At 41.3% G+C, this 27895-nt stretch overlaps 1 protein-coding gene across 3 annotated transcripts in view; it reads right to left on the bottom strand.

The window, feature by feature from the left end:
* The window catches only part of LOC125448044 (tetraspanin-15-like), a 153331-nt gene that overhangs the window by 86122 nt on the left and 39314 nt on the right, over positions 1-27895 (bottom strand). For all 3 annotated transcript variants that reach the window (XM_048522984.2, XM_048522985.1, XM_048522987.2), the window contains exons 3-4: positions 19664-19738; positions 9903-9998 (exon numbers count right to left, since the gene is read on the bottom strand). In XM_048522984.2, coding sequence (XP_048378941.1) covers positions 9903-9998; positions 19664-19738 — 171 coding nt within the window. The remainder of the gene's footprint in view (positions 1-9902; positions 9999-19663; positions 19739-27895) is intronic.

The raw sequence follows: 27895 nt of genomic DNA, 5'->3' as shown, positions 1-27895 counted from the left end.
AAAATCATTCTACATCGGAACTCCAAGGAGTGCAGAGAATGAATTACTCATTCCATCAATCTGGACCAACTACAAGTTATAGATCTCAAGGATACAGAGTCCCTCCTTACCCCTCAACTTTTTTGCTCACTCTACCTGCACTAACCTGGACAGAATAAAGTCATTGGAAGTACATAACAAACAGAACAGCTTCAGCTTTTTGAAGGCTCTCATGTAAATCTGGAAGGGATATACCCCAGGCCTGAAATTCATCTCTAGCCTACAGCACATCCTTTCATCCTAGGTAGTGTTGAGTGACTCAGAAAATGCTATGATTTTCAAGATCAGCAGTGTTAGTTCAATACGTGTTCAATACATATCAGATATTCAGTCCTGGATCAATATTTCTGAGTCAGAAATTTACTATCTCGGCTACCTCAGACAGTTGGACCCTGAATCACGGCAATAGTTTAACTGATATACAACATTGTGTCTGTGCTGTCCATCGCGTAAAAATACAACTGCAACATTGAAGGAAGTTTCAGAACTGTCCATTGCTTCGTGCACGATATTAATTCTTTGAACTCTTTTAAATGAGAGTTTAACTGTTCCTGGCTGGGTTGACATCACCTTCTATTACAGAAGGACACCATAACCAAACCAAAGTCATCTCCTGGACTAGTTCTATTTGCTAAAAGATGTTTGAGAGGGAATATATTCCCTCTCATTGAGCCTTGGCTTATATCTGGTTTCTTCTTTCAGGAGATCACTTTTTCCGTTTGGGTGCAGAGTGTGTAAGTGCAGATCTATGTCTCAGTTGTGGAGAAGCTAGCGTTCTTCTCCTGTTTGTCCTTGTTCGCGTGCTTGCAAATACTAATCCTTCAAAAGTGTCCTTTTAACAGAGCAAAGGAGCTGGTTTGAGTGATGACATCCAAAACTGACATGATTTTCTCTGTAATTTTGGTGGCATATAGCGCACTGGATTGTCACGTCCACATTCTGCTGGGTTGTGACGGGTGAGTTATTTGGGAGAGGGGTGCACTCAATATTTTCTTCTTCTTTATCAGTCAATTGCTGAGCTGATGAACTCTCCCAAACTGGACAAAATGTCTCATGTGCATCAAAGGACTGATATCATTTATTCACCAGTGCCAAGAAGGTGTAAAATAATTGTACACTTTGCCTCCTTCTTTCAAAGCCATAAAAGTGCTTTCACTTTAGCCAGAAGAGGGGAAAAGCAGGGCCATGACCGGGGCAGCACAGTGTCTTAGTGGTTAGCATTGCTGCCTCACAGCACCAGGAATCCAGGTTCGATTCCACTCTCAGACAACTGTCTGTGTGGAGACCCTGTGTCTGCATGGATTTCCACCAGGTGCTCCCACAGTCCAAAGATGTGTAGGCGACATGGATTGGCCATGCTAAAATTATCCGTAGTGTTCAAGTGTGTGCAGATTAGGTGGGTTATAGGGGGATGAGTCTGGGTGGGGTGCTCTGAGTGTCAGAGTGGACTTGTTGGACCAAAGGGCCTGTTTCCACACTGTTGGGATTCTACAAACAAGGAGGGAATGTTGACTGTCAGGACCCTGTGGCTAGCATGAGGCCTTATTTGATCACTGTTGAGTTGCAAAACATTGGGGTTCTCCAGGTGGAACTCACAGGTTTTCCATTTCGAGCTAATCTGGGAATTAGGGTAAAGTAAAATACAGCTACCAGCTGTTCCTCTTGCAGAGCTCATTGAATGTGCCACACACCCAGAGCTACACAAATGGAAGAATGCCTCTGAAGTAGTTGAATGGAATATGGCTTTTTGACAAACTTGTACTTCTTACCAAACCTCTGTACTACTGTCACATCTGTCATTGCCGCGCCGTCATACCTTGGTCTCAGACTTTCGTATTAATAACTCATGTAAAGATCATTTCGAAATACAGTTTATCTTACTGTTTAAATTTTGACTCTAGTATACAGTTTGCCAAACCATCACACTAACTGTTCCTTTCCCTACATCATCTCTCTCCCATCATTCATGTATTGAGAGATGTTTCCATACTCCCAAGTTTTCATCCTTTCTCATTCTCAAGTCAGCTAACTGGAGATATTGATGGGTCAAAGGTTAGCACTGCTGCCTCACAACACCAGAGACACTGATTTGATTCCAGCCTTGAGTGGCTATCTGTGTGGAGTTTGCACGCTCTCCCTGTGCCTGCGTGGATTTCCTGCAGGCGCTCCGGTTTCCTCCCACAGTCTAAAGATTCCCAATCCAAGATGGAGGACTGGGAAAAGCTATGGCTATAAGCGCTGTTCTTTTTATGATGTTATTTCAATGTTGGAGCTTATTTCCTCAAACTTTTGGAGTAGTAATTGCTGTTTTACAAGCTGTTGCACTGTTTTGAAACTGTGGATAAAAAAAGATCAAAACAACAGCACTTTTAAAAAATATTAGGGAAGGAAAGAAAGAGGCATCTGGCTGGGTATATGAATAGAAAGGGTTTCGAGGCCAAATGCTGGCAAATGGGATGAGATTAATTTAGGATATTTGGACGATATGGACAAGTTGGATCAAAGGATCAATTTCCAAGCTGTACAGCTGTATGACTTTATGACTCCATGCGCAAGTTAGGCTAATTGGCTGCGTTAAATTGCATGAAGTATCCAGCGATGTGTAGATTCAGTAGATTAGCAATGGGAAATGTGGTGTTACAGGGATAGGGTAGGGGGAGTCAGAGTGGATTCAATGGGTCAATTTACCTGCTTCCACACTGTAGGGATTGCATTTAATCCACTAACTCGAGATATAGAGTGAAATTCCACCTTTAAAAATATTCAGGGCCGTCCACATATTTGTTGGAAAAGTGCCTTCGGTACTGCACTGGAATGTCAGTCTGGGTTAAATACTTATATCTTCACACTGGCTTGAACTTCTGGCCTTCCAGCTCTGAGGAGGAAGCTGCCACCCACTGGGCCAAAAAGCAAGAAACAACACCATGATAATAAAATGTGAGGCTGGACGAACACAGCAGGCCAAGCAGCATCTCAGGAGCACAAAAGCTGACGTTTCGGGCCTAGACCCTTCATCAGTTCTCTGATGAAGGGTCTAGGCCCGAAACGTCAGCTTTTGTGCTCCTGAGATGCTGCTTGGCCTGCTGTGTTCGTCCAGCCTCACATTTTATTATCTTGGAATCTCCAGCATCTGCAGTTCCCATCATCTCTGAAACAACACCATGAGCTGCCTCAAGTGAAGGGTCTAGGCCTGAAACGTCAAACTTTCCTGCTCCAATGATGCTGCTTGGCCTGCTGTGTTCATCCAGCTCCACACTTTGTTATCTTACATGTTAATTTTGTCAGGTTTCTTTTGGAGGGTTTCTCTCTGTGTTGCATCATGAGATTTTCCTCACAATTTTCTGAAATTCCCCAGATAAACTTCAGGCACAATCCGTGGCTGTTGTATCCTTTCTCTAGCCACAGGCAGAAGTACTTGCCCCTGCCATGACATCCTGGGGGACGTGGTGTTTCAGCTATCTTTATAGTCCAGACATGCACCATGACAACCGCTGCCCTTCACCATGCAAATAGTAGGCAAGCAAATGCTTCTCAGTGCACATTGAGCTACTTTGCAGTTCATTGCAAACACAAGTGAACACTCATTTGCTTTTCAAGAACCAAGCCAGACAGGCTATCAGTCCTCCAATTCATCCTACCTTGGAACTTAGTCGAAGGGACAGCTACTCATTCCCCAATACCCTGTATAGCCTAACATTTTCTCAATGATGAATGTGGAACCATCTTGTATTAGAAAGCCTTCACTTGCCTGAAAATGTTCGCTTTTATTCAGCAGCATTCGAATGAACAATAAATTGACAAATGGAAGCTCTATTCGCCTTTGGAAAAGGCAGCAACTACTTGATTTTCAGCCAACAAATGAAACAATTACTGCACCCAGTTCACATTCAATGGAGCCAGGTGTCATTCCAGCTGTGGTTGCTTGTTGTGTCCGTCATTGCAGCGCAGTCTTGTTTAGAGTCGATTTTGCTCCAGCTGCATGTCCTCATCTTACTCCTTGGAAGATATGCTGCCTTTCTCCCAACTTTTCAGAATCCATCACATCCCCACCTTGTTGACTTTAATTCTGCAGAGTGCAACATGTTAGAATTATGCAGCACACACTGCTTGGAGAATTATCCTCCTTAGGCTTTGAATTTGCTTCAAACACATGCAGTGTGTTTGCTACATAAGCTGTTGTCACATGGTGGAGGTGTGAGATTAACATCAAATCAACATGTCCACTTCACTGACAGATCACGACGAGCTGCCTGGCATTGTGTCTATACTGGAAACACAAGGCAGCATACGGGGTCACTGAGGTTGGCCATTGTCTATGGAGTGTACCCTGAGATGTCAGTGACCACTTACCAAGATGGAGGGTTAAAGAAGCTATCAACAAGCTGGAGACACCAGGTAATCACTCAGGTTTTCATAACAGAAATTTTGTTGTCTATTTCCTAGCTGACGGGAGGGCGAATGGGGAACTGCATGGAAATGAGATGAAGCTAACTAACAACAGTTTGCCAACCCGTGCAAATGAATGCAAATACGCCTGTCAATATGGTCTCTAGTGAGATTCTCGTCTCACCATTCAGCATTTGGTTGAATGATCAGACATTTTGTTCTCAAGGTCAAGAATCTCATTATGACGATCTACCCCTATTTTCCCAGCTTTCTCACCAATGCCCACATCATTCAGTGGCTGGGAAAATTCCACCTTAAACTCTGTGGTTGCAATGATAGCATAAATCGTTGTATTTTACAACCCGGGGTCTCCATCAATGCAGGTCAGTGCAGAAATCTAAATTGTTGCGCTTTCACAGGATTCACCGTTGCTGGAAATCATCTGGAAACATCTGGGTAAATATGACCTCTGCTTTGACAAGATTAGTATTGTAGGAAAAGCTCCTCAAAAGTTAGAATGTATTTAATGGAGTGGAGCTGGGTTTTTAGCAGCTTATTAAGTTCACAATTATTAATGGGCAACCTTCATCCTGGAAAACAAATCATAGATTGTGGAATGTCAAACTTCTCCACTTTGATCAAAAAAAATCTATTGATATGTGAAAATAATTTTTACAGGTCAAGTACGTGATGTTTCAGCTTCTGCCTTCATCCCAAGTTAATGCCCCAATTTTAATTTTGCTCTCTTTAAAGCATTCAAAGAATGAGGGACAAGTTCTGTTATTTTCACTTCCCCTGGGTTTTATGTGTGGCCTGTTTGATGACAATATGATTGTTCCTGAAACCCATCCATTTGAGCTGATGTCAGGGTGAAATAACATCCAAGATGGGACTGTCCATACCTAGATTGCCAGATCTTTCTAAATGAATGGTTCAATCAATCAAAGTAAATAAGGTTCAAGGTAAAAAGTTAAGAATGTGAATGACATGCACTTTTGGTGATAAATGTAGCTTCATATTATTAAGAAGGAGTCAATGCTTTATGGCATAGTTGACAATCCCACAGAGAGGAGTTGTCCAACAGTGACAGCTCTGAAAGGACAGCATTTTATCTAGCAGCCAGGAGCTTAATCCAAGGATATGATGGATTTAGCTCAGGCTTATCTATTAAATCACAACCTTTCATTTGTATTCCTGCAGAAATACAAAATTACTAGTTTTGTAATTTGCCTGCAAAATGCCCCTATATTTCAGATTTACATGTCCAACAGCATTGTGGCTGTTCTTCCCAATGCTTTTTCCCTATTCCATAGCTGATTCCACTCTGTTCAGTGCACATTGCATGTTATAGATCAGAGCAAAAAGGAACAGACTATGTATTCCATGCACTAAACTGATCCCGAGTTAGCAGTACTTTACGGAGTAACAAGTGGCTGAAGAAAATGATGATCTGTTCTTGAAACCTGTGTCCTGTGTTATTTAATGCATTTAATATTTGAGGGTTAGGGGCCCGGTACTGACAAACAAAATGAACGCTTCTGCTTTATCGGTTTCATGTCATTTGGTCAGTTTTTAAGGCCCATGGTTTAGTCAATCTCGTTCTAAAGGATGTGTTTCTTCCCAGTTTTTGAACGAGTGTGTGAGCAGTGCCAAGTAGTAAGTCTGCCCAGTTTCCAAACTCCAGGTTATCATCTTTGCTTTCATATGAATGTACTTGCCCAGGTAGGTTGTCAAGTCAATCAGAGTCCTGACAGGACTCTGCTGACAAACTGCCAGAATGCATTCGACCGTGATGTTCACTTATTATGCCGGTGCTGGTACAATGGGCTGAATGGCCCCCTCCTGCACTGTAATCTCCTGTGGTTCTGCGCTTTTGAATGCAAACATCAAAAGCCATTAGGATTAGTAAAATGCAGGTGCACCAATAGCTTAAAAAATGTCTGATGGCTTTTCACAGTGACAAATCACGCAAAATTTGACAGCATGTAGTGTATGATGATCTAAGATTTTAGACTAGATTTGTAGCTTGGATTATGGTTGCCTCACTGAGCTGGTTCATTGTTTCACAGGTGCTTCGTTACCCCTGCTGGGTAACATCATCAGTTCAGCCTCCGATGAGGCACAGTTGTTTTTCTCACCTGTTATTTAAACACTGGAGTCCGTTGAGCTAGATTACCTCACTTCTGATTTTCCTTCGCTGTGGAGTGTATATGGGGTCGAGCTCTATGTGTTTGTGGATGGCTTTCTTCGTGGAGTACCAGGCTTCCAGGAATTCCCATAGTTGTCTCTGCTTTGCTTGTCCCGGGAGCTTGGTGTTGTCCCAGTCGAATTGGTGGTTCTTCATATCCATGTGGATTGAGATGAGTGAGTATTGGTCATGTCTTTTTGTAGCCTTTTGGTGTTCGGGTGCCCTCGTTATTAGTTTCCTTCCTGTTTGCCCAATGTAGTGTTTATCACAGTCTCTGCAGGGAATCTTGTGTATGTCATTGGTCCTGTCTATAGTGGGTGGTGGGTCTTTGGTTCAGGTTGGTGAGCAGTTGTCGTAGGGTTGATGTGGGTTTGTTTGCTACTCTGATGCCCAGTGGTCATCCAAACCCACATCAACTCCACGACAACTGCTCACCCCAACCAAAGATCCACTCCCCACTATGGACAGGGCCAATGTCATATACAAGATTCCCTGCAGAGACTGTGACAAACATTACACTGGACAAACAGGAAGGAAATTAACAAGGGTATGCGAACATCAATTGGTTACAAAAAGACATGGCCAATACTCACTTATCTCATTCCACATGGATAAGGAGAACCACCGATTTGATTTGGACAACACCAAGCTCCTGCGACAAGCAAAACAGAGACAAGCATGGAAATTCCTAGAAGCCTGGTACTCCACGAAGAAAGCCATCAACAAACACGTAGAACTTGATGCCATATACACTCCACTGCGAAGGAAAGCCGGAATTGAGTTAACCCAGCTCAATGGACTCCAGAGTTTGAATAACTGGCGGTAAAACACAACGGTGCTTCATCGGAGGCTGCACTGATGATGTTACCCAGCAGGGTAATGCCACATCTGCGAAACAATGAAACAGCTCAGCGAGCCAACCGACTACGACAGTATATGATGATATAGGATACATTCATGAAATAGTGCATCAAAGACTGGTTTTGAGTCCATTCTAAATGAAGAGAGGGAAAAAGGTGGAGAGGTTTCAGGAGAGAATTCTAGAACTTAGGGTAAAAGACAACTAAAGAAGCGTGCAGCAATGAAAAAAGGTTAAGCTAGAATGAAATAAAAACATGGTGCTATTTCCCCAAACAAGAACTACTGAAATCGCCATTTTCCATTCCAACATTTGGGTAGCTCCACCAATCATACTGATGCCAACAAGTGCCAAATTTGGGACAGCTGTGTCCCATGGGCTCTCGGCCATAGATCACTTTCTCAAGGCTGATCAAGTTGAATGAATATTTTGGGGCAAAGCAGCCCTGATTCTCCACCACTGATGACAAAGCTGGTGATTTCACTGAAATACTTCCATGTAGTTTCATTGAATAACATCACTGAATCACTGCAGTTCCTGCTGAACAGAATACATGTTTCTGTTGCAGCATATAGGAAGTAAGCACTTGTAACAATTATTTAAGAGAATTAAATGCAGGACGTTTTCAGCTCATACAGAGGATGTACCGAGGTTCAAATTAAGCCATGTTTAATTCAAAGCAAATCAAGATGATAATTTTACACACCTTGAACACAAAACAGGATGTCATTTTGAAGTTGAATTCATCCATAATATTTGTCCTTTTGCACGGTGTGATGCATTCTCTGCTGCTCAAATTAGTGCAATTTAATCTCTACCCAGCATCAGAAAAGTTCCAATTGGAACTATTTGATTCTCACTGACACGAGCAGTTAGCAATTTCTCACTGTCAGCATTCTGAGATATTCCTGGGAGAGTGGCTGAGTCAGGCATTCAAAGCTGCCTTTGTGGAAGAATGACTGCGTTGCCAATTCCTAAGCTACTCCATAAACCACAGCCATTTTACATCTATCTTCGAGGCGACAACAATAATTGATCTCTGTGTTCTGCAACCCAGTGCTAAATTGGTGCTGATTTAAATCCCTGTCTTTCGTAAGTTGAGTTAGGACAATCCATGACAGTCACTGTCAGCTGGTTCACAAAGGCCAGTGGAAAACAGCATCAATAAGTAAATTTGTCTCAAGCAATTGCTTGACAGGATAGTTCAAACTCATTGCCAAATATATGCTCATTGGTTGGTGGGGTTAGTGGGTGGCCTAACTGTTTGGAAGGTTCAGAGTCCAAATCCCCATCCAAAGGTTGAATGAAGAAGTGTGGGCTCACACTCCAATGTAGCATCAAGGGAGTGCTTTATTCTAAGAGGTCTCACTTTTTGGATGAGACTTTACACCAATGCCCCTTCTTGCTTCTCAGGTGGACTCCAACTGGCAATTTCTTAAAGAAGAGCAGGAGTGTAGCTCTGCCAAGTGCCCTGTTCAATACTTTTGCCTCAATCAACAGTTCCAAATACAGATTTACTGGCCGGTATCATTACTACTTGAGCAGTCTGATATGAGAACATCACCTCTCATGCTTCTTACATTCTAACGGTGACCCTATTTGCTGGAAAAGCACTTTGGGGATTTAATTTGTAAAAGACGTTCTACAATGCACTTTTTTTAAAGGGGGAAGATCAGTAAACTAACTAACTACAAACACTGGTTGGTTTTTAGAGAAGGGCAGTGGACAATGTTTTCCATGCCTCCCTCTTTACTGTATTATAAAAAAGACAGGAAAGTTTTACAAGGAGAAATTGCACAAGGAAATAATGCAGAGAGGCCTGTCTCTGTTTCAACTTTCTTCATATCCCCCCCCCAGCCTGCCCAACTGTTAGATTACTGTAATACTTGAAATATGTCAGCAAAGCAAAATTCCCATGAGATCTGAGCTCTCATATATCATAAGAAAATTAGGGGCTTCAGATTTTCATATCATACAGAATACAGCAATTCTATGCACACTGGTAGAATTGATTAGGGAAATAATGACTTCAAACCAGATGTGGCCATAGTTAACAGTTCAACATTAGGAAAGTGGACCTCAAAGACAAAGGTAACAGAAGCTAGGAGACCCATATCGCAGCTATTAGAACATAGAACATAGAACATAGAACATTACAGCACAGTACAGGCCCTTCGGCCCTCGATGTTGTGCCGACCTGTCATACCAATCTGAAGTCCATCTAACCTACACTATTCCACGTATGTCCATATGCTTGTCCAATGATGACATAAATCCTTGAACATTGATGGATAGGCCAGTATTTATTACCCCAATCTAACTGCCACTGGGTGTAGGAATACAAGCAGAGATGTTAAGAAAGAAGCTCCAGTGCATCATCCCAATGATAAAGAACTATGAAGCTATTGATCAATCACAACAGAGACTGACCTTGATTTGTATGCGATCCAGAATGTTTTTGAAATCCAAGTCATCATAATAGTGTTTAATCCCCTCCCGCACGTTGGCTTTAAATAACAAAAGCACCTGAGGAAGAAAAATATTCAAAAAAGTTCAGAAACTGGTTAAAATATAATTAACTTCTCTTTAAGGCTAACAGGATTAAGTTCAAAAACAATCCTTTTTATCTCTGAGGTTTTATATTTGCAATGTCCTGACATGACAGAATAGTGTGTGCCAATTTAAAAAGTCACTGTTCACAGAGATGACAATCTAATCTCAAATTAATTGGCAATTGAAAAAGTATAGGCAGTACATAAAAGTCAGCGTGGACTTGCAAATTGTGTTTGACTGCCCTGATTGAGCTCTTTGATGAAGTAACAAAAAGAGTTGATGAGGGCTGTGTGGTTGATGCTGTCTCAACAGATTTTCAAAAGGCGTTTGACAAAGTGTCTCTTCATAGATTTGTTAGCAATACTGAAGCCCACAGGATTAAATGTAAAATTGTAGCATGGAATTAAAATTGGATAAGGGACAGAAAACCAAGACTAGTGGTAAAGGCATTTTTTCAGACTGCAAAGGGATGTACAGTGATATTCCTCAGGGCTAAATGTTTGAACAATGGCTCTTTAACATATATAACGCATCATTCAAAAGTTTGCAGATAATTCAAAACTCAAAATATGTAGTGATTATCAAGGAGGATCGAACACACTTCAGAAGAACGCAGAATGGTGAACAGGGCAGACACAAATCAAGTTTAATTCAGAGAAGTGTGAAGGGTAATACAATTTCTTTACAAGAATGAAAGCGCAATAAAAACCTCATTTCGAATGGAATTACAGGTACAATGAGGCAATGTTAAGACACATAGTTGTAAGAAGGTTGTTAAAAAAGCCATCTGAACTTCGTGGCTTTTTTAGTGAAGGCTTATTTTCAAAAGCAAAGAAGTTAGAGTAGCCCTTATCATAAAACTGGGGTTAGACTTCAGCTCAGGATTTCTGCTCAGTTTTGGCTCTGCACTTTAGCTTGGATGTCTCAGAGACCGTACAGAAGCAATAACCAGAATAAGCAGCAGCAGTGAGCAACTATTGTAATGTGCAGACTCTGGACAAACTGGAGTATGTTGTACAAGCTAATGGTACTTGAAGGGCTAATGCTGAATGATGCTTGAAGCTCCACCCAGCTTGATGATGTCTTAAGGACCTGGGCGGGTCAAGGCAGAACAGTTAAGAAACTCAAGGGATCCAGACCTATCATAATCTCATATTGCTATCATGCAATAAACTACATCTTGCGTAAGACCAAAGAATCTTCTCAAGTACATTTTCTCAACTACTTTTAATGTAGTAAGCACTGTAGGCCCAGTCAGAAAAAAGGATCTATGCAACCGAATGTTGGCTGTGGTCAGCATCACGTGCTCGTGCACTGATGTGAGGCAAGATTTGATAGAGGTGTTAAAAATCAATACTTTTGCTGAAGGAAACAAGTTCGAGCTGATTCCAGTGGCAGGGCACTGATTTGTGATGACTGAAAAAAGAACTGGATGTTAACATCTAGTTAATCATATTATTATGTTTGTTAATTATTTCATTTTAGATAAAGAGTAAAGGGATGGTGACTATTATTCATTTGAATACATAAATAGTGAGCATTTGCGATACTGGATGTGGGATGGGAACAGTAAGACTGAGTAAGTCAGTAATATTTATCCACAAAAGCAAAGGCATGTATATTTTGATTTCAATTCCACCAAATGTCTTTATATCAATTGACACCAGGGACATTATAAAACAATTTTTATGTGGTGTGTTGTTGTGATCCAGAAAGCACTGTAAAGCAGATTCAACGATAACTTTCACAAAGGTATCAGATAAACACTAGAGGGGAATGAACTATTTGTGGTCTGTGGGTCAAGAGCAGAGTACAGTGATTGATAAGATAAGTCTATGGAAGTTCTGAAACATCCATGATAGACCAAAGGGCTTCCTTTGGTGCTAAAGTGGATGATGATTCCATGTTGCCATCCTGCTAGTGTGGAAAAAATTTGTTCTATTTCCCGAAAAGAGTGAACTCTCGACTCCACCACCCTGGGTTTATTCAGAAGCTGCACTGGGTCAATTTGTTCTCGCAGTTTCTTTTCTCTCAGAGTTCTCAAATTTCTCACAGATATGGACCCTCCAATCAGCCATTAGTCAGGTTTTGTCCTTTTCTATTAGCACAGCAAGCTATTTAGCCATGGAAGCATCACACCCAAGCCCAATCTGGTCTCTACCCAATATTCACACACAAGCACTGCGCATGGAAGTCTTGGAAATCTGAAGAAATGTGAAATTCTCCCTTTCTAAAGACTCAGAAAATTGACTGCTTTCCACATCAAAATTAATGGATTTATTCTGGGCAAGTGTTTCAACAAATATACAGTTGAAGGAAATGAGTGCCTTTTATTTTTAATTTCTTTGAAAATTGGAACAAAATTGAGGGACAAATGGCCTCAATCTATTTACAAGTTGATGTGAATTATGTTTGGAAGCAAGACAACTTCTGCCTTTTACTATAGGGAAACAATTGCATTGCACCAAACAATTGGGCAGCATGGTGGCACAGAGGCTGGCATTGTTGCCTCACTGCACCAGGGACCTAGGTTCGATTCCAGTCTTGGACAGCTGTCTATGTGGGTTTTCTCCAGGTGTTTTGATTTCCTACCACAGTCCAAAGATATTCAGTTTAAGTGGAATGGCCATGGTAAATTGCCTGCAATGTCCAGGGATGTATAGCTGGGTGGATTAACCATGGGAAATATAGGGTTACAGGGAGTGCGTAGGAAGTTGCATCTGGATGGGATGCCTTGGGCCAAATGGCCTGGTTCCACACTGTAGGAATTCCATGATACTCCAGTGAGGATCAACAAACACAACAGAGGTCAGGAATGAATCCTCAGCGTTTGTCAGCACATATGGTTATCTACCCTAAATAAACCCATGAAGCCTTTGGAATAGCAAGCAGAAATAACAGTGAGTAATTCAGAAGTACACTGTCAGGCAAAGTTGGACAACTGGTTGCAATAGGCAGGTTTTCAGAAGCATCTTCAAGGAAGTCAGAGCCATACCAAAGCAGAAATATTCAGGAAGGGATTTCCACTGCTCTGTGACTCGGCATCAGCAATCAATTTTCCAAGTAACTGGGTCCATAATTCAAAGGGGTGTGTGGTTGGGATGCATACCACAATAGAGACAGATGGGGCCGCAGACGCATGCACCTTTAGCATGAATTATATCCTCCCAAAACAAACCTCCTTAACCTACACTGAAGCATAAAGGAAGTGGCAAACTTTGTATTTATGACATAGAACCGCCACAGGTAGCACACGCATCACACATTCCACAGCAGTGAGAAAACCATGAAGTCACAATTGTTTTATGGACACAATTTCAACATCCTGCTTGTTAAATGCCCTGGGAATCGGGATTGGGGGAATCCATAAATGACAGCAAGTAAAAGGAACCTCATGACTGGCCTGAACACAGAGGGGGAGGGTACTTCTCACCAACAGCCAACAACATGATCACTTCTACGCCCAGACTGCTTCCCCAGCACCATGGAAACTAGGAGGCAATCGCTTAACGTGCGGCCTTGTGTACTTTGCAGGTGACAATGGATGGCTTGCTTTATTCAGCGGCCATACGAACACATGAGTCTGGAAAGAAATAGTTGCCTGCACATAGACTGCAACAGTGTGATGTTCTCATCAGCATTCTGTGCACACTAACTATTCATCCATGTAATATATTACTGCACTGCAATACAAAGGGGTGGAAAGAAAATTGTTCCCATCTTTAATTTTTCACAGTGCAAGATTTATACAACGAGAGTAGAGCAAAAACAATTAACGTCAAAGCTGAACTTTTCACTGAAACTAAGCCCATTCGAATAACTGATGCCTCAAATGCTGCACCTTGATTTGTAATGAATGAATGTCATTGCTTTACCTGGCATGTGGTAAATAGGTCTGCGTCAGGCTGAACTCCATCAGACTGTAAATCATCGAGCAGGCTTCAGCTTTCTGAGGGTTTGCCCAACACAATTACCCAATACTTAGATGTATTTTAAGGAGCTGCTCTGTTATTCTCAAGACCCATTTCATTTTCCATGAATTTCACTTTTATTAAAGTGGGACTTTTTTGCTTATCTGAATTCCTGCATCAACTTGAATATAAAGGTCAGTGATTTACAGACTTACAGGCCCTTCGGTCTGATCAGAATTCCAATATGTAATTCTTCAGTCTGCTGTTTAAGGATGCCTGCTAAAAATGTAGCATGTAAGAATATAAACTCATAAGAAATAGGAGCAGGAATAGGAAATCTTGCCTGCTCCACCATTCAATCAGATTATTGCTGATTTTTTAGTGGATTCAGCTCTACTTAGCCGCCTGATCAACATAGCCCTTATTTCCTGTACTCTTCAAACATCTGCCTTTGCCTTACAAATATGCAAGGAGGTAGCCTCAGCTGCTTCACTGGGCAGGGAATTCCACAGATTCGCAACCCTTCGGGAGAAGAAATTTCTCCTCAATTCAGTCTTAAATCTGTTCCCCTTATTTTGAGGCTATGACCCCGAGTTCTAGTTTCATCTGTCAGTAGAAACAACCTCCTTGTTGCTACATTATCTATTCCCTTCATATTTTGTATGTTTCTATAAAGATTCCCCCCTCAGTCTTCTGAGTATAGTCCCAGTCTACTCAATCTCTCTCATAAGCCAACACTCTCAACTCCAGAATCAACCTAGTGAACCTCCTCTGCACCCACTCCAGTCCCAGTATATCCTTTCTCAAGTAAGGAGACCAACACTATGCACGGTCCTCCAGATGTGGCCTCACCAGAATCCTATACAGTTGTAGTATGTCCTCCCTGCTTTTAAAGTCCATCCATTTAACAGTGAAGAACAAAACTCCATTTGCCTTCTTAATTACCTACTGCATCTACAAACCAACTTTTTGCAATTCATGCTCAAGGACACCCAGATCCCTCTGCATAGCTGCACACTGCAGCACGAACTCCACCATAATTTTTAATTTCAGACTTTGCCATCAGACCCAGGCAATGAGCTGAATTTGTAAGAGATCTCTTTATGTGATGCAATTATAATATTGTTAACTCTAGGAGGACTACTCCTGGGACATTTCATCATGAGGCCTTTTGCTTCAGACACTCACACCAAGGGCCATTTTGAAAAATAATTATGAAGGATTTTTTCATGTCTTTGGGATTAAAAGTTTGGTTTGAAAAGAATGAAACATAGAATTGTTCAACCAGGCCATTCAAAACTGGAAAGATTATTCCCAAAGGTTGAGATAAAAATTGTTATTGTTTCTGACGATGTTGGAGGCGAACTGAGACTGTGTACTTCAGCCGAGATGAACAGAGAGATTAAAGATAAGGTCTGAGACAATCTGTTCTAAACATCAGATACTGTTTTATTCCATAGAAAGACAGAAAGAGAAAAAGAGACAGAACAGCTTGCTTATGTTAGCAAGAACAATATAAGAAGGGTCACATTCTAAAATGAAAAGGGAAGACACTCCATGAGATAAAGAAGAACATCAAAGGTGCAAACGTCAGAATGAATTCCTCCCAGGTCACTGGAAGCCAAAGTATTTGACCATTCTGAACTCTGAATTGCATTAATGTTGTCAACATCTCTATCTGAAAACTTCTGTGACTTAATGTTGACAAAATATTCAATTATTAAAAACATTTAATTCCTTCATGAATCTAACTCTCAATATTATAAGTGAAATGCTAAAACAAATTAAATAACACATTGAGAAAGCTCAGGTCAAACTAGAGGCCTAGAAATCTTAGTCACCTTACTGTGTCCAAACAATTCAAACGAGATATTTTAAAGTCAAAATCATATCAGTGACCAAAGCCAAATAGGCAGAATATAAGCCAAACATTTTGATGTTGTCGTCACACCATCTCTGGATTCAACATCTCTGTTCTGGGAGCAAAAATAGCCAAATATTGGCAGCAATGTCAGCAGCAAATTCTAAAGCAAAACTCATAAATGGGGTACGTTCTGCATTAGGAAAAGATCTTTAATAGGTGTTCTATTTAAGACTGTATCGATAAGACTGTTGAAGATATTGCACAAGTTAATTAAGCATATTTAGCTAATTTACAAGGTTAGAACTAAGGCATGCTGATTCAAATTTGTAAAACGTAATTTCAGCACAGATATGATGTTCTTTCCTTCAGACAAAAAGTGGCACTGATGTGAGAAATCTGTCAGACACAGATAGCTACTCTGGAATCATTAATAAAGTCATTCAGTATCATTGAATGGTTCTCCGAATAGTTTGATTAAAGTGGGCCAAATGGCCACCCTAATCCAGAATAATCTTTTACATCATGACCTGAGGAACCATGAGGTCACATGTTGGCAAACAACTTCAACACAGTCCTGGAATGACCAGGACCAAGGAAGTAATTCAGGAAGGGCAGAGGGAGGGAGTAGTCTCTGTGATCAAGAGCCAGTATGATGTGAAGGATGCTTCCTTATTTGTCCAATACTCTATCTCATAGGCTCATGTTACTGTGATCACAGTCACTTTGGGTACCTTCAGATGCAACATTAGCTGTGAAGCCTATTATACTAGCACCAACATTATTGTGTGTGCTTCTTTGTATATGCAGTTCAACAGTAGAAAACCCGGACACAACGGGAACGTAGACATTACATAAATAAGCAATATGATGTGGTTATCAAAATGAGGTCTTCTCATGTTTATAATGAAAGGCAAATAGTAAAACCATGTCAATCAAAAACAATGAGGAGACTAGTTCAAGTTAGCTGTTGGAACATAAAATTCAGTTACTGTGTTATTTTTTAATAATCTGCTGGGAATGAAATGTGGAAGGAAGAATTTATTTTGTCCTCAGTAAGACTTTCTGTATTCTTATCCAGCAGAGAAACTGGAGATGTGGCCACAAGAAGAGCCATAAGAATTAGAAAGGACGGAGATAAACACATACACACAGAGATGAGAAAGCCAGTTGACTCATAATAAATGAGGGACCTTTAAGGAAGTGGAACTATTATATGCTCTGAATTAGTATTTTTTTTTCATTCCCTCATTGCCCTTGAAAACAGGTTGGAGAGCTGCCCTCTTGAACTGCTGCAGTCCGTGGATTGTGGGGAGCTCCGGGATATTGACCCAGCGAAAGTGAACAGATGGCAATATTTTTCCATGTCAGGGTGGCATATGGTAGGAGGGGAACTTGCAAGTGGTGGTGTTCCCATGTACCTAATGCTCTTATCCTTCTAGATGGGAGTGTAATGGGTCTGGAAGGTGCTGCCTAAGGAGCCTTGACAAAATATACGGTACATCTTACAAATGTTATACATGGATGGTGTGGAGTATTGGCGGTGGAGGGAATGGAATATCATATATGTGGTGTCGGTCAAACTGTCTGCTTTGTCCTGGATGTTGTCAAGCTTGTTGAGTAATGTTATAGCTGCCCCCATTCAGATAATTGGGGAATATTCTATCATAGCCCTCACTTGCATCTTCTGGGTGGACTTTGGAAAGTAAGAAGGAGAGTTACTCATTGCAGGATAATGATGCTAAGTTCAAAATGCAGAATTGTTGGGGGACAGTTTCTCCAAATAATCATGTATGAAATATGGTAGAATACAAATGAGCCAAATGATCAGGCCCACAGATTGTTAACTGGGTGCAAGGAACCAAGCAGGCCCTTACTACTCTATGAGAAGGTCCAGGCTCGAAACGTCAGCTTTCCTGCTTCTCAGATGCTGCCTGGCTGCTATGTTCATTCAGCTGTACACCTTGTTATGCCATTCATCCAACAGCCCATCGGAGTGGCTGGTTGGCTTGGAGTTATGATACCAGTTGAAGGCCCTTTATCGACCTTCTGCAATCAGGTTGGAGGACAGTTGCACGGGTCCAGCACATTGCAATTTCTCGTAAATTGCTAGATTGATTGCTGAGATGAAGTGTCTTTTCATCCCCAGTGGACATGTTGTTGTCATACTGCCTCCAATAATCTCTTCTTCCATGATGTAATTTCTGAATTTCAGAAATGCTTACTGGGCCAGTGTTCTTGTCTCACCATACATCTGCTGACCTCTGTGGCTGCAATCCAATATATTTTAGTTTCCCCCTTCCACTAATGATGTCTTTGCAATCCCTTGGTCTTGCATGCAAGTGAAAAACAAGGGACTTGCACAGGCCATGCACGTTCACTGATTGTGCAACCAAATGCCAATCTCTGAATGTAACCAATCCATTAAAGCCCTCTCCTGAAAACTCACTGGCAGCAATGACATGCACTTCTACAGCATTTCAAGAATGAGCAAAACATGCCATGGCTGTTCACAGAGTTGTCAATGAGAAGTTGTGTTACAGACTTTGGGGGCAGGTCATTAGAAGCTTGGTCAAAGAGGTAGATTTGAAAGAGACAGAGAGGCTGAAGGAAGGAATTCCAGAGTTTTGAGCTTGAGCAGCTGAGGGCATGGCTGAGGGCAAGAAAAATTGGGGGCGTGCAACATTAATAGCGTTTTGAAAATGACATATATTCTTTAAATGGCTCTTGAAGACCAGCTCAGCGGAAGGGATAAGATTTCAAAAGGTTTGCAATTAAATGTTGACTCATTTAGAGAGTGTGTTCTTTGCAAGCACAAATTCACAATACTATTGCACAACGAAAAACTGAGGCTGGCCTTATTGGTAACCATTGACAACCAACAACTAAGAACAACTAACGTTATTTTCTCCGATTTAATTATCAGTCCTTTTGTTCCTAGATTTATGCTCTATAGTCAGGACTGTATCAACATACCATTGCAAGAAAGCCTAGTTTGTCCTTTTCCACTTACACATACAATTTACACAAACAGTTATACTGACACACACATACATTGTCACACACCTTCACACATACGGACAGACATGGACAAATACACACACGCGCGCGCGCACACACACACACATCCAACGCACACGTGGTGGGGTGGGGAGGGGGGTGCTAATTATTCCTCACAGTGTTCAACCTAAGACCTATGATTCCAGGATGAAAGCTGGGAATGACCAAATCTGAACTAGTTTTGGACCAAACCTTGACATCAATACGCCCACAGAAACACTGAGGCTCAATCACCTTCATTTTGCAAAGCCAAGCTGATTTTGTTTCATTCATTCAAGGTCTGTGGGTGTCAATAGCTAAACAGTACCATCCCTAAATGCCCTTGACAAGGCGATGGGTGAGTTGAAATGCTAAAGTCCATTTGGACCCACAATTCTATGAGGCAGTAAATTCCAGGACTTTGATCAGGCACCACTGAAGGAATCATGATACATTTCCAAGTCTGGATGGTGAGTGATTTGGAGGGGAACTTGCAAAGGTTGGTGTTCCCATATATTTGCTGCCCATGTCTCTCTCGATAGAAGTACTTGCGGGTTCAGGAGATGCTGTCTTGTGAACCTTGGTGTTATTTCTCCAGTGAATCCTGTAGTTAGTACACACTGCTGCTACTGACAATCAATGATGCAGGAAATGGATGTTTGTGGATTTGGTGCTAGTCAGATTTTCAATTATGCTGGCTCAGGTAAATGACAGAGGTAGGATGACTGATAGCTGTGGATTTGAGTTCAAAAAGCTTCTAAATTCAGAAGAAGGGGAGGAGATGTTTGAGGAAGGTACAATGTGAAAGAAAAATCAATCAGACCTACCTTCTTTTGGCATAAAAAGCTAACGATTATGAAAATCAACTGCAAAACCACCACGATGACGAGCGTCCACTTAAACTGGAGGAAACAAGAAACAAACAGAAATGAGTTGAGAATAGAGTCATCAAAGATTAATATGGCCAAAGGCTTTTTGATCAAAGGAATAAGTGAGAGTTTAGATTCTATGAACTAAGCACACTGAGGATAGAAAGATTTCTGATTCATTCAGTGGCAATTGTTTCTGATGAACCAATCCCCAGCATTCACAGATTTATTTTTAAATAGATTTTTTGTGTTTTTCAAGGCAATATCACATTTATATGACACCTTTAACATAATAAAATGACTGAACATGCATGAAAGAAATGTAATTAGATAAAACTTTACATGAGTAAGAGATAAAACAGGTAGACTTCCACAATCATCTTAAATAATGAGTGAGACGAGGGAAGATTTAGCAAGAATTTAGGGCTGAGCAAAGTGAAGGTATGACCACTAACGCAAGATGGGCAACAGGCTTGAGTTGGAAAGCATCCAGATCAGTTAAGGTTAGATATAAAATTCCCTGTGCTCATAACCAACTGTTTCATTGTTTAAACAAGCTGCTGTGGTTCAAGAGGACAACTTGCCATTTCCATCCCGAGGAAACCGCAGATGGGTAAGAAACGTTGGCTCAGCCAGAAATGCCCACATTCAATGAAAAAATGAAAAAAAGCACTCCCCCCTCCCTAATCCAAGGCCTTTGGGAAAATGGCATTCAATCAATCTGTGGTATGCTGAACTGGGGTCTCAGCCTCATGGCCAGTCAGATCGAGCCGGAGACTCTTCAAGGCTTTTCACAAATACAGCATGTGATTGAAATGGCCACAACTGAAGACTAGTCCAAGAGTTGAAATGACCAAGTATAAACCTATTGTGCCTATCAACACAGCATTCTTCAATGCTCATCACCCCTCCAGTCTAATGGGTCATCACAGCAATACCCTACAAGGTTTTGAAATATGAGAAACACAGAAAACCCACGCAGTGGGTCAGTTAGGCAAGAGAGAGAGAAGGCAGTCGATACTTCAGGTCCATACTTATTTGAAGGGATGCATTCAAAACTGTCACCATCAAACTACTGATGCTCAATTATAGATTTAGGACAAAGTGCACTCTCAATAATGGGAAACAATATTTCTCACCCCTTCCACTTATACCTTATGTTTATGATACTAGAGATGAGCGTTGGGTAGGAGGAATGCATCATCCATCATTCCACCTCAAGTAAAAAATTCACAAATAGATTATCCTCAGCCCTTTTACAGTGTTATGATAAATTTAATTGAAAATACATTTCCCTTCTCCTGAAGAACCATTTCATTTATTAAGCAAATACTGTAACGAGCTTGTTATCTCTGAGGAGGGTCTAATATTCATCATAAGTCATTATGGTTCTGTGTTTTCACTCAGTGTATAGAGAAAGCCTGCTTTAATCAAAGAGGTTTATAGATCTTGAACATTGCATTAGTGAAATTAAAACCTGACGGGAATATATTTCCAAATGTAGGAAGGAAAACAAGTACATAATTGAAAAGAGAAGCAGCATTTACTTGTTCACTCTTGGATGAAGAATTTTTCAATCTGATTTCAATTGACTTTAATTACAGCAATGTTCATTGCAATATAGTCTATTTCTCCGAGTACGTTCAAATGCAATTCACACTGAGCTCTGTTAAGCTCTTATGCCTTTGTTACCCTCCCTGAAGGGACCCATCTCATCCAACCCCTGAGTGTGGTGCCCTCAACCACGCTGGCAATTCAATAGTCATAACTTCCTCACCTTTACTTCCAGATGACATAGTTTGGTTCCTAAAGAAGGGGTAATGAACCTCATATCTTAGTACAAGCATTGATGTGATTAGTGGCTTCATTAGAAAATGATTCTAACCTCCACTCATCCCCAGCTACCTTCCTGCAGGAATCACAGGACAGAGTCAGAATTTTAGCTTATCCTCCTTTCATTACTCAGGGCATTTTAGGGCAGTTAGAATCCCCATTCTGCCTTTCTTATGATCAGATCGGGGAGTTGGTGGGATCATGGTGAATAGTAATCTGGAAACTCAGGTTAATGGTCTGGGGAGTTGGATTCAAATCCCGTTGTGGTGAGCCGGGCAGGAATTATACTCGTCTTTGAGTTTCTGACTTCAATGGGAGCAAGGTTGAGAAACAGACACCTTTTGCCAGTGTTCCGATGTAGGACAGGCTCGGATAGTATGCAGACTTTTCAAATGCAGTAGTTCTTGTTGGCACCTCCTGAATGCCTCAAATGTACCTGCCTCCATCACACTTCCAGACTTGAACCGCTCAGTGTGTGAAAAAATATTCTTCCCACATCATGTTTGCTTCTTTTGCAAAGCACTTAAAATCCATGTCCTCACATTTAAAACCTTTTTTATGAGCAGGATTTTTATTCCTGATCTATTCCAGCCACTTTGTGATTTTGAAAAATCCTATCAAATCTCTTCTTGGCCTTTTCCTCAGTCCCAAACTCTCCGATCCATCCTCATAACTGAAGTTATTCATCTCTGGAATCATTCATGTAAATCACTTCTGCACTTGCACACAGAGTCAGAAGAGGCCTACAGCACTGAAAAAGGCCCTTCTGCCCATCGCATCTGCAACTGTCAAAAATAAGCAGCATTCTAATCCCATTTTCCAGTACTCAACCCATGTTTTGGTACCTCAACCGTAGATCTAAATGTTTCTTCAATGTAATGGGCGTTTCTGCCTCTACCACATTTATAGTAGTGAATTCCAGATTCCTAGAATATTCTGGGTGAAAAATCAAAATCCTCTCACATCCTCTCTAAATCTCCAGCACCTAACCTTAAATTATACACTCTGGTCAATGATCCTTCCACCAAGGGGAAATGTTTCTTCCTGTCTAACTAATGCCCTTGTAATTTTCTACATCCCAGTCATGTACTCCCTCTGTCTGCTCTGCTTCAAGATAAGTTACTTCAGTCTGTCCAATCTCTCTTCAAGACTAAAACTCCCCAGCCCAGACGCATCCTGGTGACCTTCTTCTGCACCCTCTCCTGTACAATGATATCCCTCATGTAACGTGGATTCCAGAACTGCACATAATACCAGATGCAGTCTCACCTATGTTTTATACAGTTTCATCGTAACCTCCCTGTTTTTAAACTCTATGCCTCTGCTAAAGAAGGCAAGTGTCCCACGTGTCTTCTGAGCAGTTTATCCACCTGTCCAGATATCTTAAGGGGCTGGTGGACAAGCGCATCAAGGGCATCTCTGATCTTCAGTGCTTCTCAGGTTCTTACTGTTCATTATTTTTGCCCTTGGCTTGTTGATTCTCTCCAAGTGCATCATCTCACACTTATCGAGTTTAAATTCCACTTGCCATTGATTGGCCCATCTCACTAGTCTGCCTGTATCCTCATGTCATCTGCGGGTATCCTCCTCACTATTTCCCTCGCTACTAATTTTACTGACATCTATGAGCTACTGATCAACCCTCCTGCATTGGAGGGCAGATATTGAGGGTGCGTTGCATTGTCAGAGAGTCAGTGCTGAGGGAGTGCCATGCAGTCAGCAAGTCAATACTGAGGGAGTGCTGCAGTGTTAGAGGGTCAGTGCTGAGGGAGTGCCGTGCAGTCAGAAAGTCAATACTGAGGGAGTGCTGCAGTGTTAGAGGGTCAGTGCTGAGGGAGTGCCGTGCAGTCAGAAAGTCAATACTGAGGGAGTGCTGCAGTGTTAGAGGGTCAGTGCTGAGGGAGCGCCGTGCAGTCAGAAAGTCAATACTGAGGGAGTGCCACACTGTCAGAGGATCAGTACTGAGGGAGTGCCACACTGTCAGAGGGTCAATACTGAGGGAGTACTGCACTGTCAGAGGATCAGTACTGAGGGAGGGTAGGTATTGAGGGAACGCTGCAGTGTCAGAGCATCAGTGACCTGGAAGGTGTGCAATGTCAGAGGTTCTGTACTAAAAGAGTTCATTTTCTTTATTCTGTCATTGAACTTTGGTGTGCCTGGTAAGACTAGTACTTTTGCATCTCCCAATTGCCTTTGCACCGCAACATTTGCTCGATCTTTTCAGAGGGCAATCAGGAGGCGACCACTTTGTTGTTAGCCTGGAGTCACATCCAGGCAGACCCGGTAAAGATGGCAAATTTCCTTCCTTGAAGAATATGGATGTAGTTTTATTGACAATCGATGATAGTTGTCATGGTCACCATTACTCAGACTAGCTTTCAATTGTAGATTTTTACTGTGGTGAGATTTGAACTTGCATCATCAGAGAATGAGCCTGTCCCTCTGGGTGACTCATCCAGTGACATTACCACTCCCTCCTGAGTTCTGCATTGCCCTTTGATCAGTTGTGAGTGTGCGCGTTGTCACAGGAGCACCATTCAGTGTTTACTGAATTATTCGACAGCCTGTGGTCTGCTATAATCCACTAGCATAATTAAATTCAGTTCCTGGCAGTTCTACCTCTGCACACAAAAACTAAGTAAAACTATTAATGTGATGAAAATAAATACCCAAGGAAGCGAGGGGTCAGGGTCAGAGTCAGTTTAATGTAAATTAATCCTCACCTATTGTAAAGATGCAGAATGCTGACTTCAGCACACCCACACACACAGTCTCCAACAATTAAGTCACCAACATTAACTGAAATAGCAAGAATCTGGTTCTGTCTAAAAAAAATGAATGTACTACTAATCAGTCTCAGTTTATAATATCATCCAGTGAAATTAGTCAGACAGAATCAGGATCTCTTTTCAAATGGCCATGATGAGCTTCCAGTTTTGCTCCATTATTTGTTAATTCTATAGACTCTTAACAAAGAGAAGCTGCCTGTTGACAGATGGAGGCATGAAAAATATATCTTATTATCTTCAACAATTCTGCATCTTAGAACTTCGGGTTTACAAAAAGTGAATTAGTTTCAAGTTGTCTGGAAAACTCGTTTCCAAGATATACACAGTCAGATCCCATAAGAAATGGGATAACGAGACACAAATAATGTAAAGTCAGAATTTGCTCAGTTCTATATATGGTGCTCTCAAGACTTGCAGTACAGCTGCCTGCTCAACAGATTGCAGTGTGGTGGAAAGGACGAGCTTGGATGAACAACAAATTCATTTCTCTGAACTGAATAATTCACTCAGTTTGCTTTGTAGACACTGATCTGTTGGAGGATTTGTTCGTGCTGCAAAGCAGGTGCACATGACAGTCCCAATTACAAATCCTGTGTCAGAAAAAAATATTCAATTCAGATCCGACAAAACAAAAATAAAACTAAGCACTAATTAACTGGCTTGGTTCCTTCAGCTACAAAGCATCTGGTGCAAAATTAGCATCAAGTCACGTCCCTGCTGCAGACAACAGGAGAAAATGTATCACATTAAAGATGACAAGCAGGAACTTGAAAAGAAAGTTGCTCATCACTTAAGTTTGTTGTAACAGCAGGATAAAGACACATTGCTCAACAGAGTTTTCACTTGAGCCCAAAACATAGCCAGGCAGCAGTTGTAACATTCTACTGTTGACATCAAATCTCAGTGGAATTGACGTGTCAGAGATAGACAGCAAATTATCTGAGAAAACATTCATTGTCGGTTTCTGGGAACTTGCAGTGTGCAAACTGGCATTTGCCAAAAGGTAACAGTGAGTGGCTTCCAAATTCTTTCTTTGAGCTTTGATGGACTTGGGATTAGCTAAACGATGACAGGCTACTCAGTCGAAAAAAACACATTTGATGCTTGTGTACAAACAATTGGTACATGTTTGCTTTTGAGATGAGAGCAAAGCCTTTCTTCCCACTGCTTTAATTCAGCTGAAAGGCAAATAGCTAACCTGTCTCCAAGCCGTGTTCACTGAATGTGGGCATCTTATGCTGGCATGACAGCATTTTTCATCAATTCCCCAGTTTCCCTGAGTCAAGGATGTGAGTGAGCCTTCTTTCACCACTGCAGGCCTTCTGCTGATTGTGCTCCTACTGATAGTATGATCTGAGGAAAACACAGATCTTGCCCAAGACACTGTTTTCCGCAAAGTGCACAAATCGAACATTTATTATGGTAGCAGCTTTTGACACAGCGAAATGACTGAAGACACTTCACAGGTATGTTACTAGACAAAACTGAACATTGAACCACAGAAGGTTATCGATTGTATGACCGTTGATGAGAAACTTGAAGAATGAACATTTTGAAGAATGGCCTTAAAACCGAGGGGAGATGAAGAGGTGGAGATGCCTTGAGCTTAGCATTGGAACACAAGGGAGTGGAATAAAAATCTGGGATGTTTGAGGTCCTGAACAGTCTGTTTGGCTTCAAACAGTTCCCTAGCTGAAGGGCTGAATGAGTGGCAAATGTTTATAAAGCAAGTCATGATGTCTGTCTCAAGCTCCATTTCTTCTCAAAACAAAGGCCTTAGCTGTGGTCTTGGCAACCAGGAAGAATGGCAAACTCATAATCTTGAGGTCAATTCATATCCCATTGCATAGTATAACTGAGATCCACTGTATCAGCACTTTCCCAAACTTCAACTGCATCAGCACTTACGTGAATCTAACAGTCTGAGCAGGGGCATGTCAAATCCTGATTGCCAATGTTTCATTATGGCGTGGACCGGGGGGAGAAGGGGGCTAAACTTGCACACATTAGAGCAAATAAGCCTGAACATGATCAAAAGTTGAACAGTTGTCACTCTCTGAGTTTGTTGAGAATGCACAGCATAATTGTGCTGTAAACATTTCATGAGTAACATTAAGTTGCAATTTTACACTGGGAAGCAAGGAATGATTCAGGATCGTCAGCAAATTTCTGTGCGAGGGAGATTGTGTCTCACAAACTTGATTGAGTTTTTGAGAAAATAACCAAGAAATAAGGGCAAAGTAGTAGATATTATTTACTCGTACTTTAGTAAAGCCTTTGACAAGAATACGCATTGTAGACTAACTAGTAAAGTTCGATCACATGGAATTGAGAATGAGCTTGCTAATTGGTTACAAAATTGGCTTAATAGCAGAAGACACAGACTGATGGTGGAGAGTCATTTTTCAGACTGGAGGCCTGTGACTGGCAGTGTGACACAAGGATTGGTGTAGGGTCCACTTTTGTTTGTCATTTGTATAAGTAATTCAGATGAGAATACAGAAGGCTAGTTAGTAAGTTTGCATGTATTGGACAGTGAAGAAGGTTAGTTAAGATTACATAGAGATCTTGACCAATTAGGTCAATGGGCTGAGGAGTGGCAGATGGAGTTCAATTTGGATAAATGTGAGGGATTGCACTTTGGTGAAATAAATAAGGGCAGGACATATCCACTTAAAAGGAGGGCCTTGGATAGTGTTATAGAACAGAGAGAACTAAGTATTCAAGTACATAAGTCTTTGAAATTTACATCACATTTTGACAGGATCGTTAAGAAGACACTTAGCACGCTTGCCTTCATTGCTCAGACCTTTGAGTATAGGAATTGGGACATCATGTTGAGGTTGTACAGGATGTTAGTGAGGCCTCATCTGGAGTACTTTGTCCAGTTCTTGTTGTCCACTTATAGGAAGGATATTATTATGCTAGAGACGGTTCAGAAAAGATTTACCAGGTTGTTGCCAAGAATGAAGAATTTGAGTTATACGGAGGACTGTTTTCACTGGAGTGTATGAGGTTGAGGGGTGAGGTTATAGAAGTTGATAGAATCATGAGGGGTATAGATAAGGTGAATGGCAGGTGTCTTTTTCCTCGAGTGGAGCATTTAAAGACAAGGGGACATCTTTTGAGGCGAGAGGAGAAAGATTTTAAAAAGACATGAGGGGTAATTTCTGTTACACAAGGAGTGGTTCATGTGTGGAGTGAATTTCCAGAGGAAGTGGTGGATACAAATATAGTTGTGATGTTTAAAAGACATGAGTACATGAATAAGAAATGTTTGGAGGGATATTGGCCAAATGCAGGCAAATGGGACTAGTTTAGTTGAGACTATGGTCAACATGGACTGGTTGGACCAAAGGGTCTGTTTCCATGCTGTATGGCTGTGTGATTCTATGACACTTTAACAGTGTCCTCTTCCAACAGCATTCCTACAATACCTGACCCATCATAACACAAACAAGACTTGTACACAAGGCAAACTGAATAATTGGTTCCAGCTACTGATCACCTCAACTTCACAGACTTCAAATAAACATTCAAATTGCTGCCATGTTTATTGGTCATCCCT

The sequence above is a fragment of the Stegostoma tigrinum genome, chromosome 40 (assembly GCF_030684315.1).
Source record: "Stegostoma tigrinum isolate sSteTig4 chromosome 40, sSteTig4.hap1, whole genome shotgun sequence".
NCBI classification, from domain to species: Eukaryota; Metazoa; Chordata; class Chondrichthyes; order Orectolobiformes; family Stegostomatidae; genus Stegostoma; species Stegostoma tigrinum.
The sequence above is the reverse complement of the archived record's forward strand: the minus strand, read 5'-3'. Positions and strand labels throughout refer to the sequence as shown.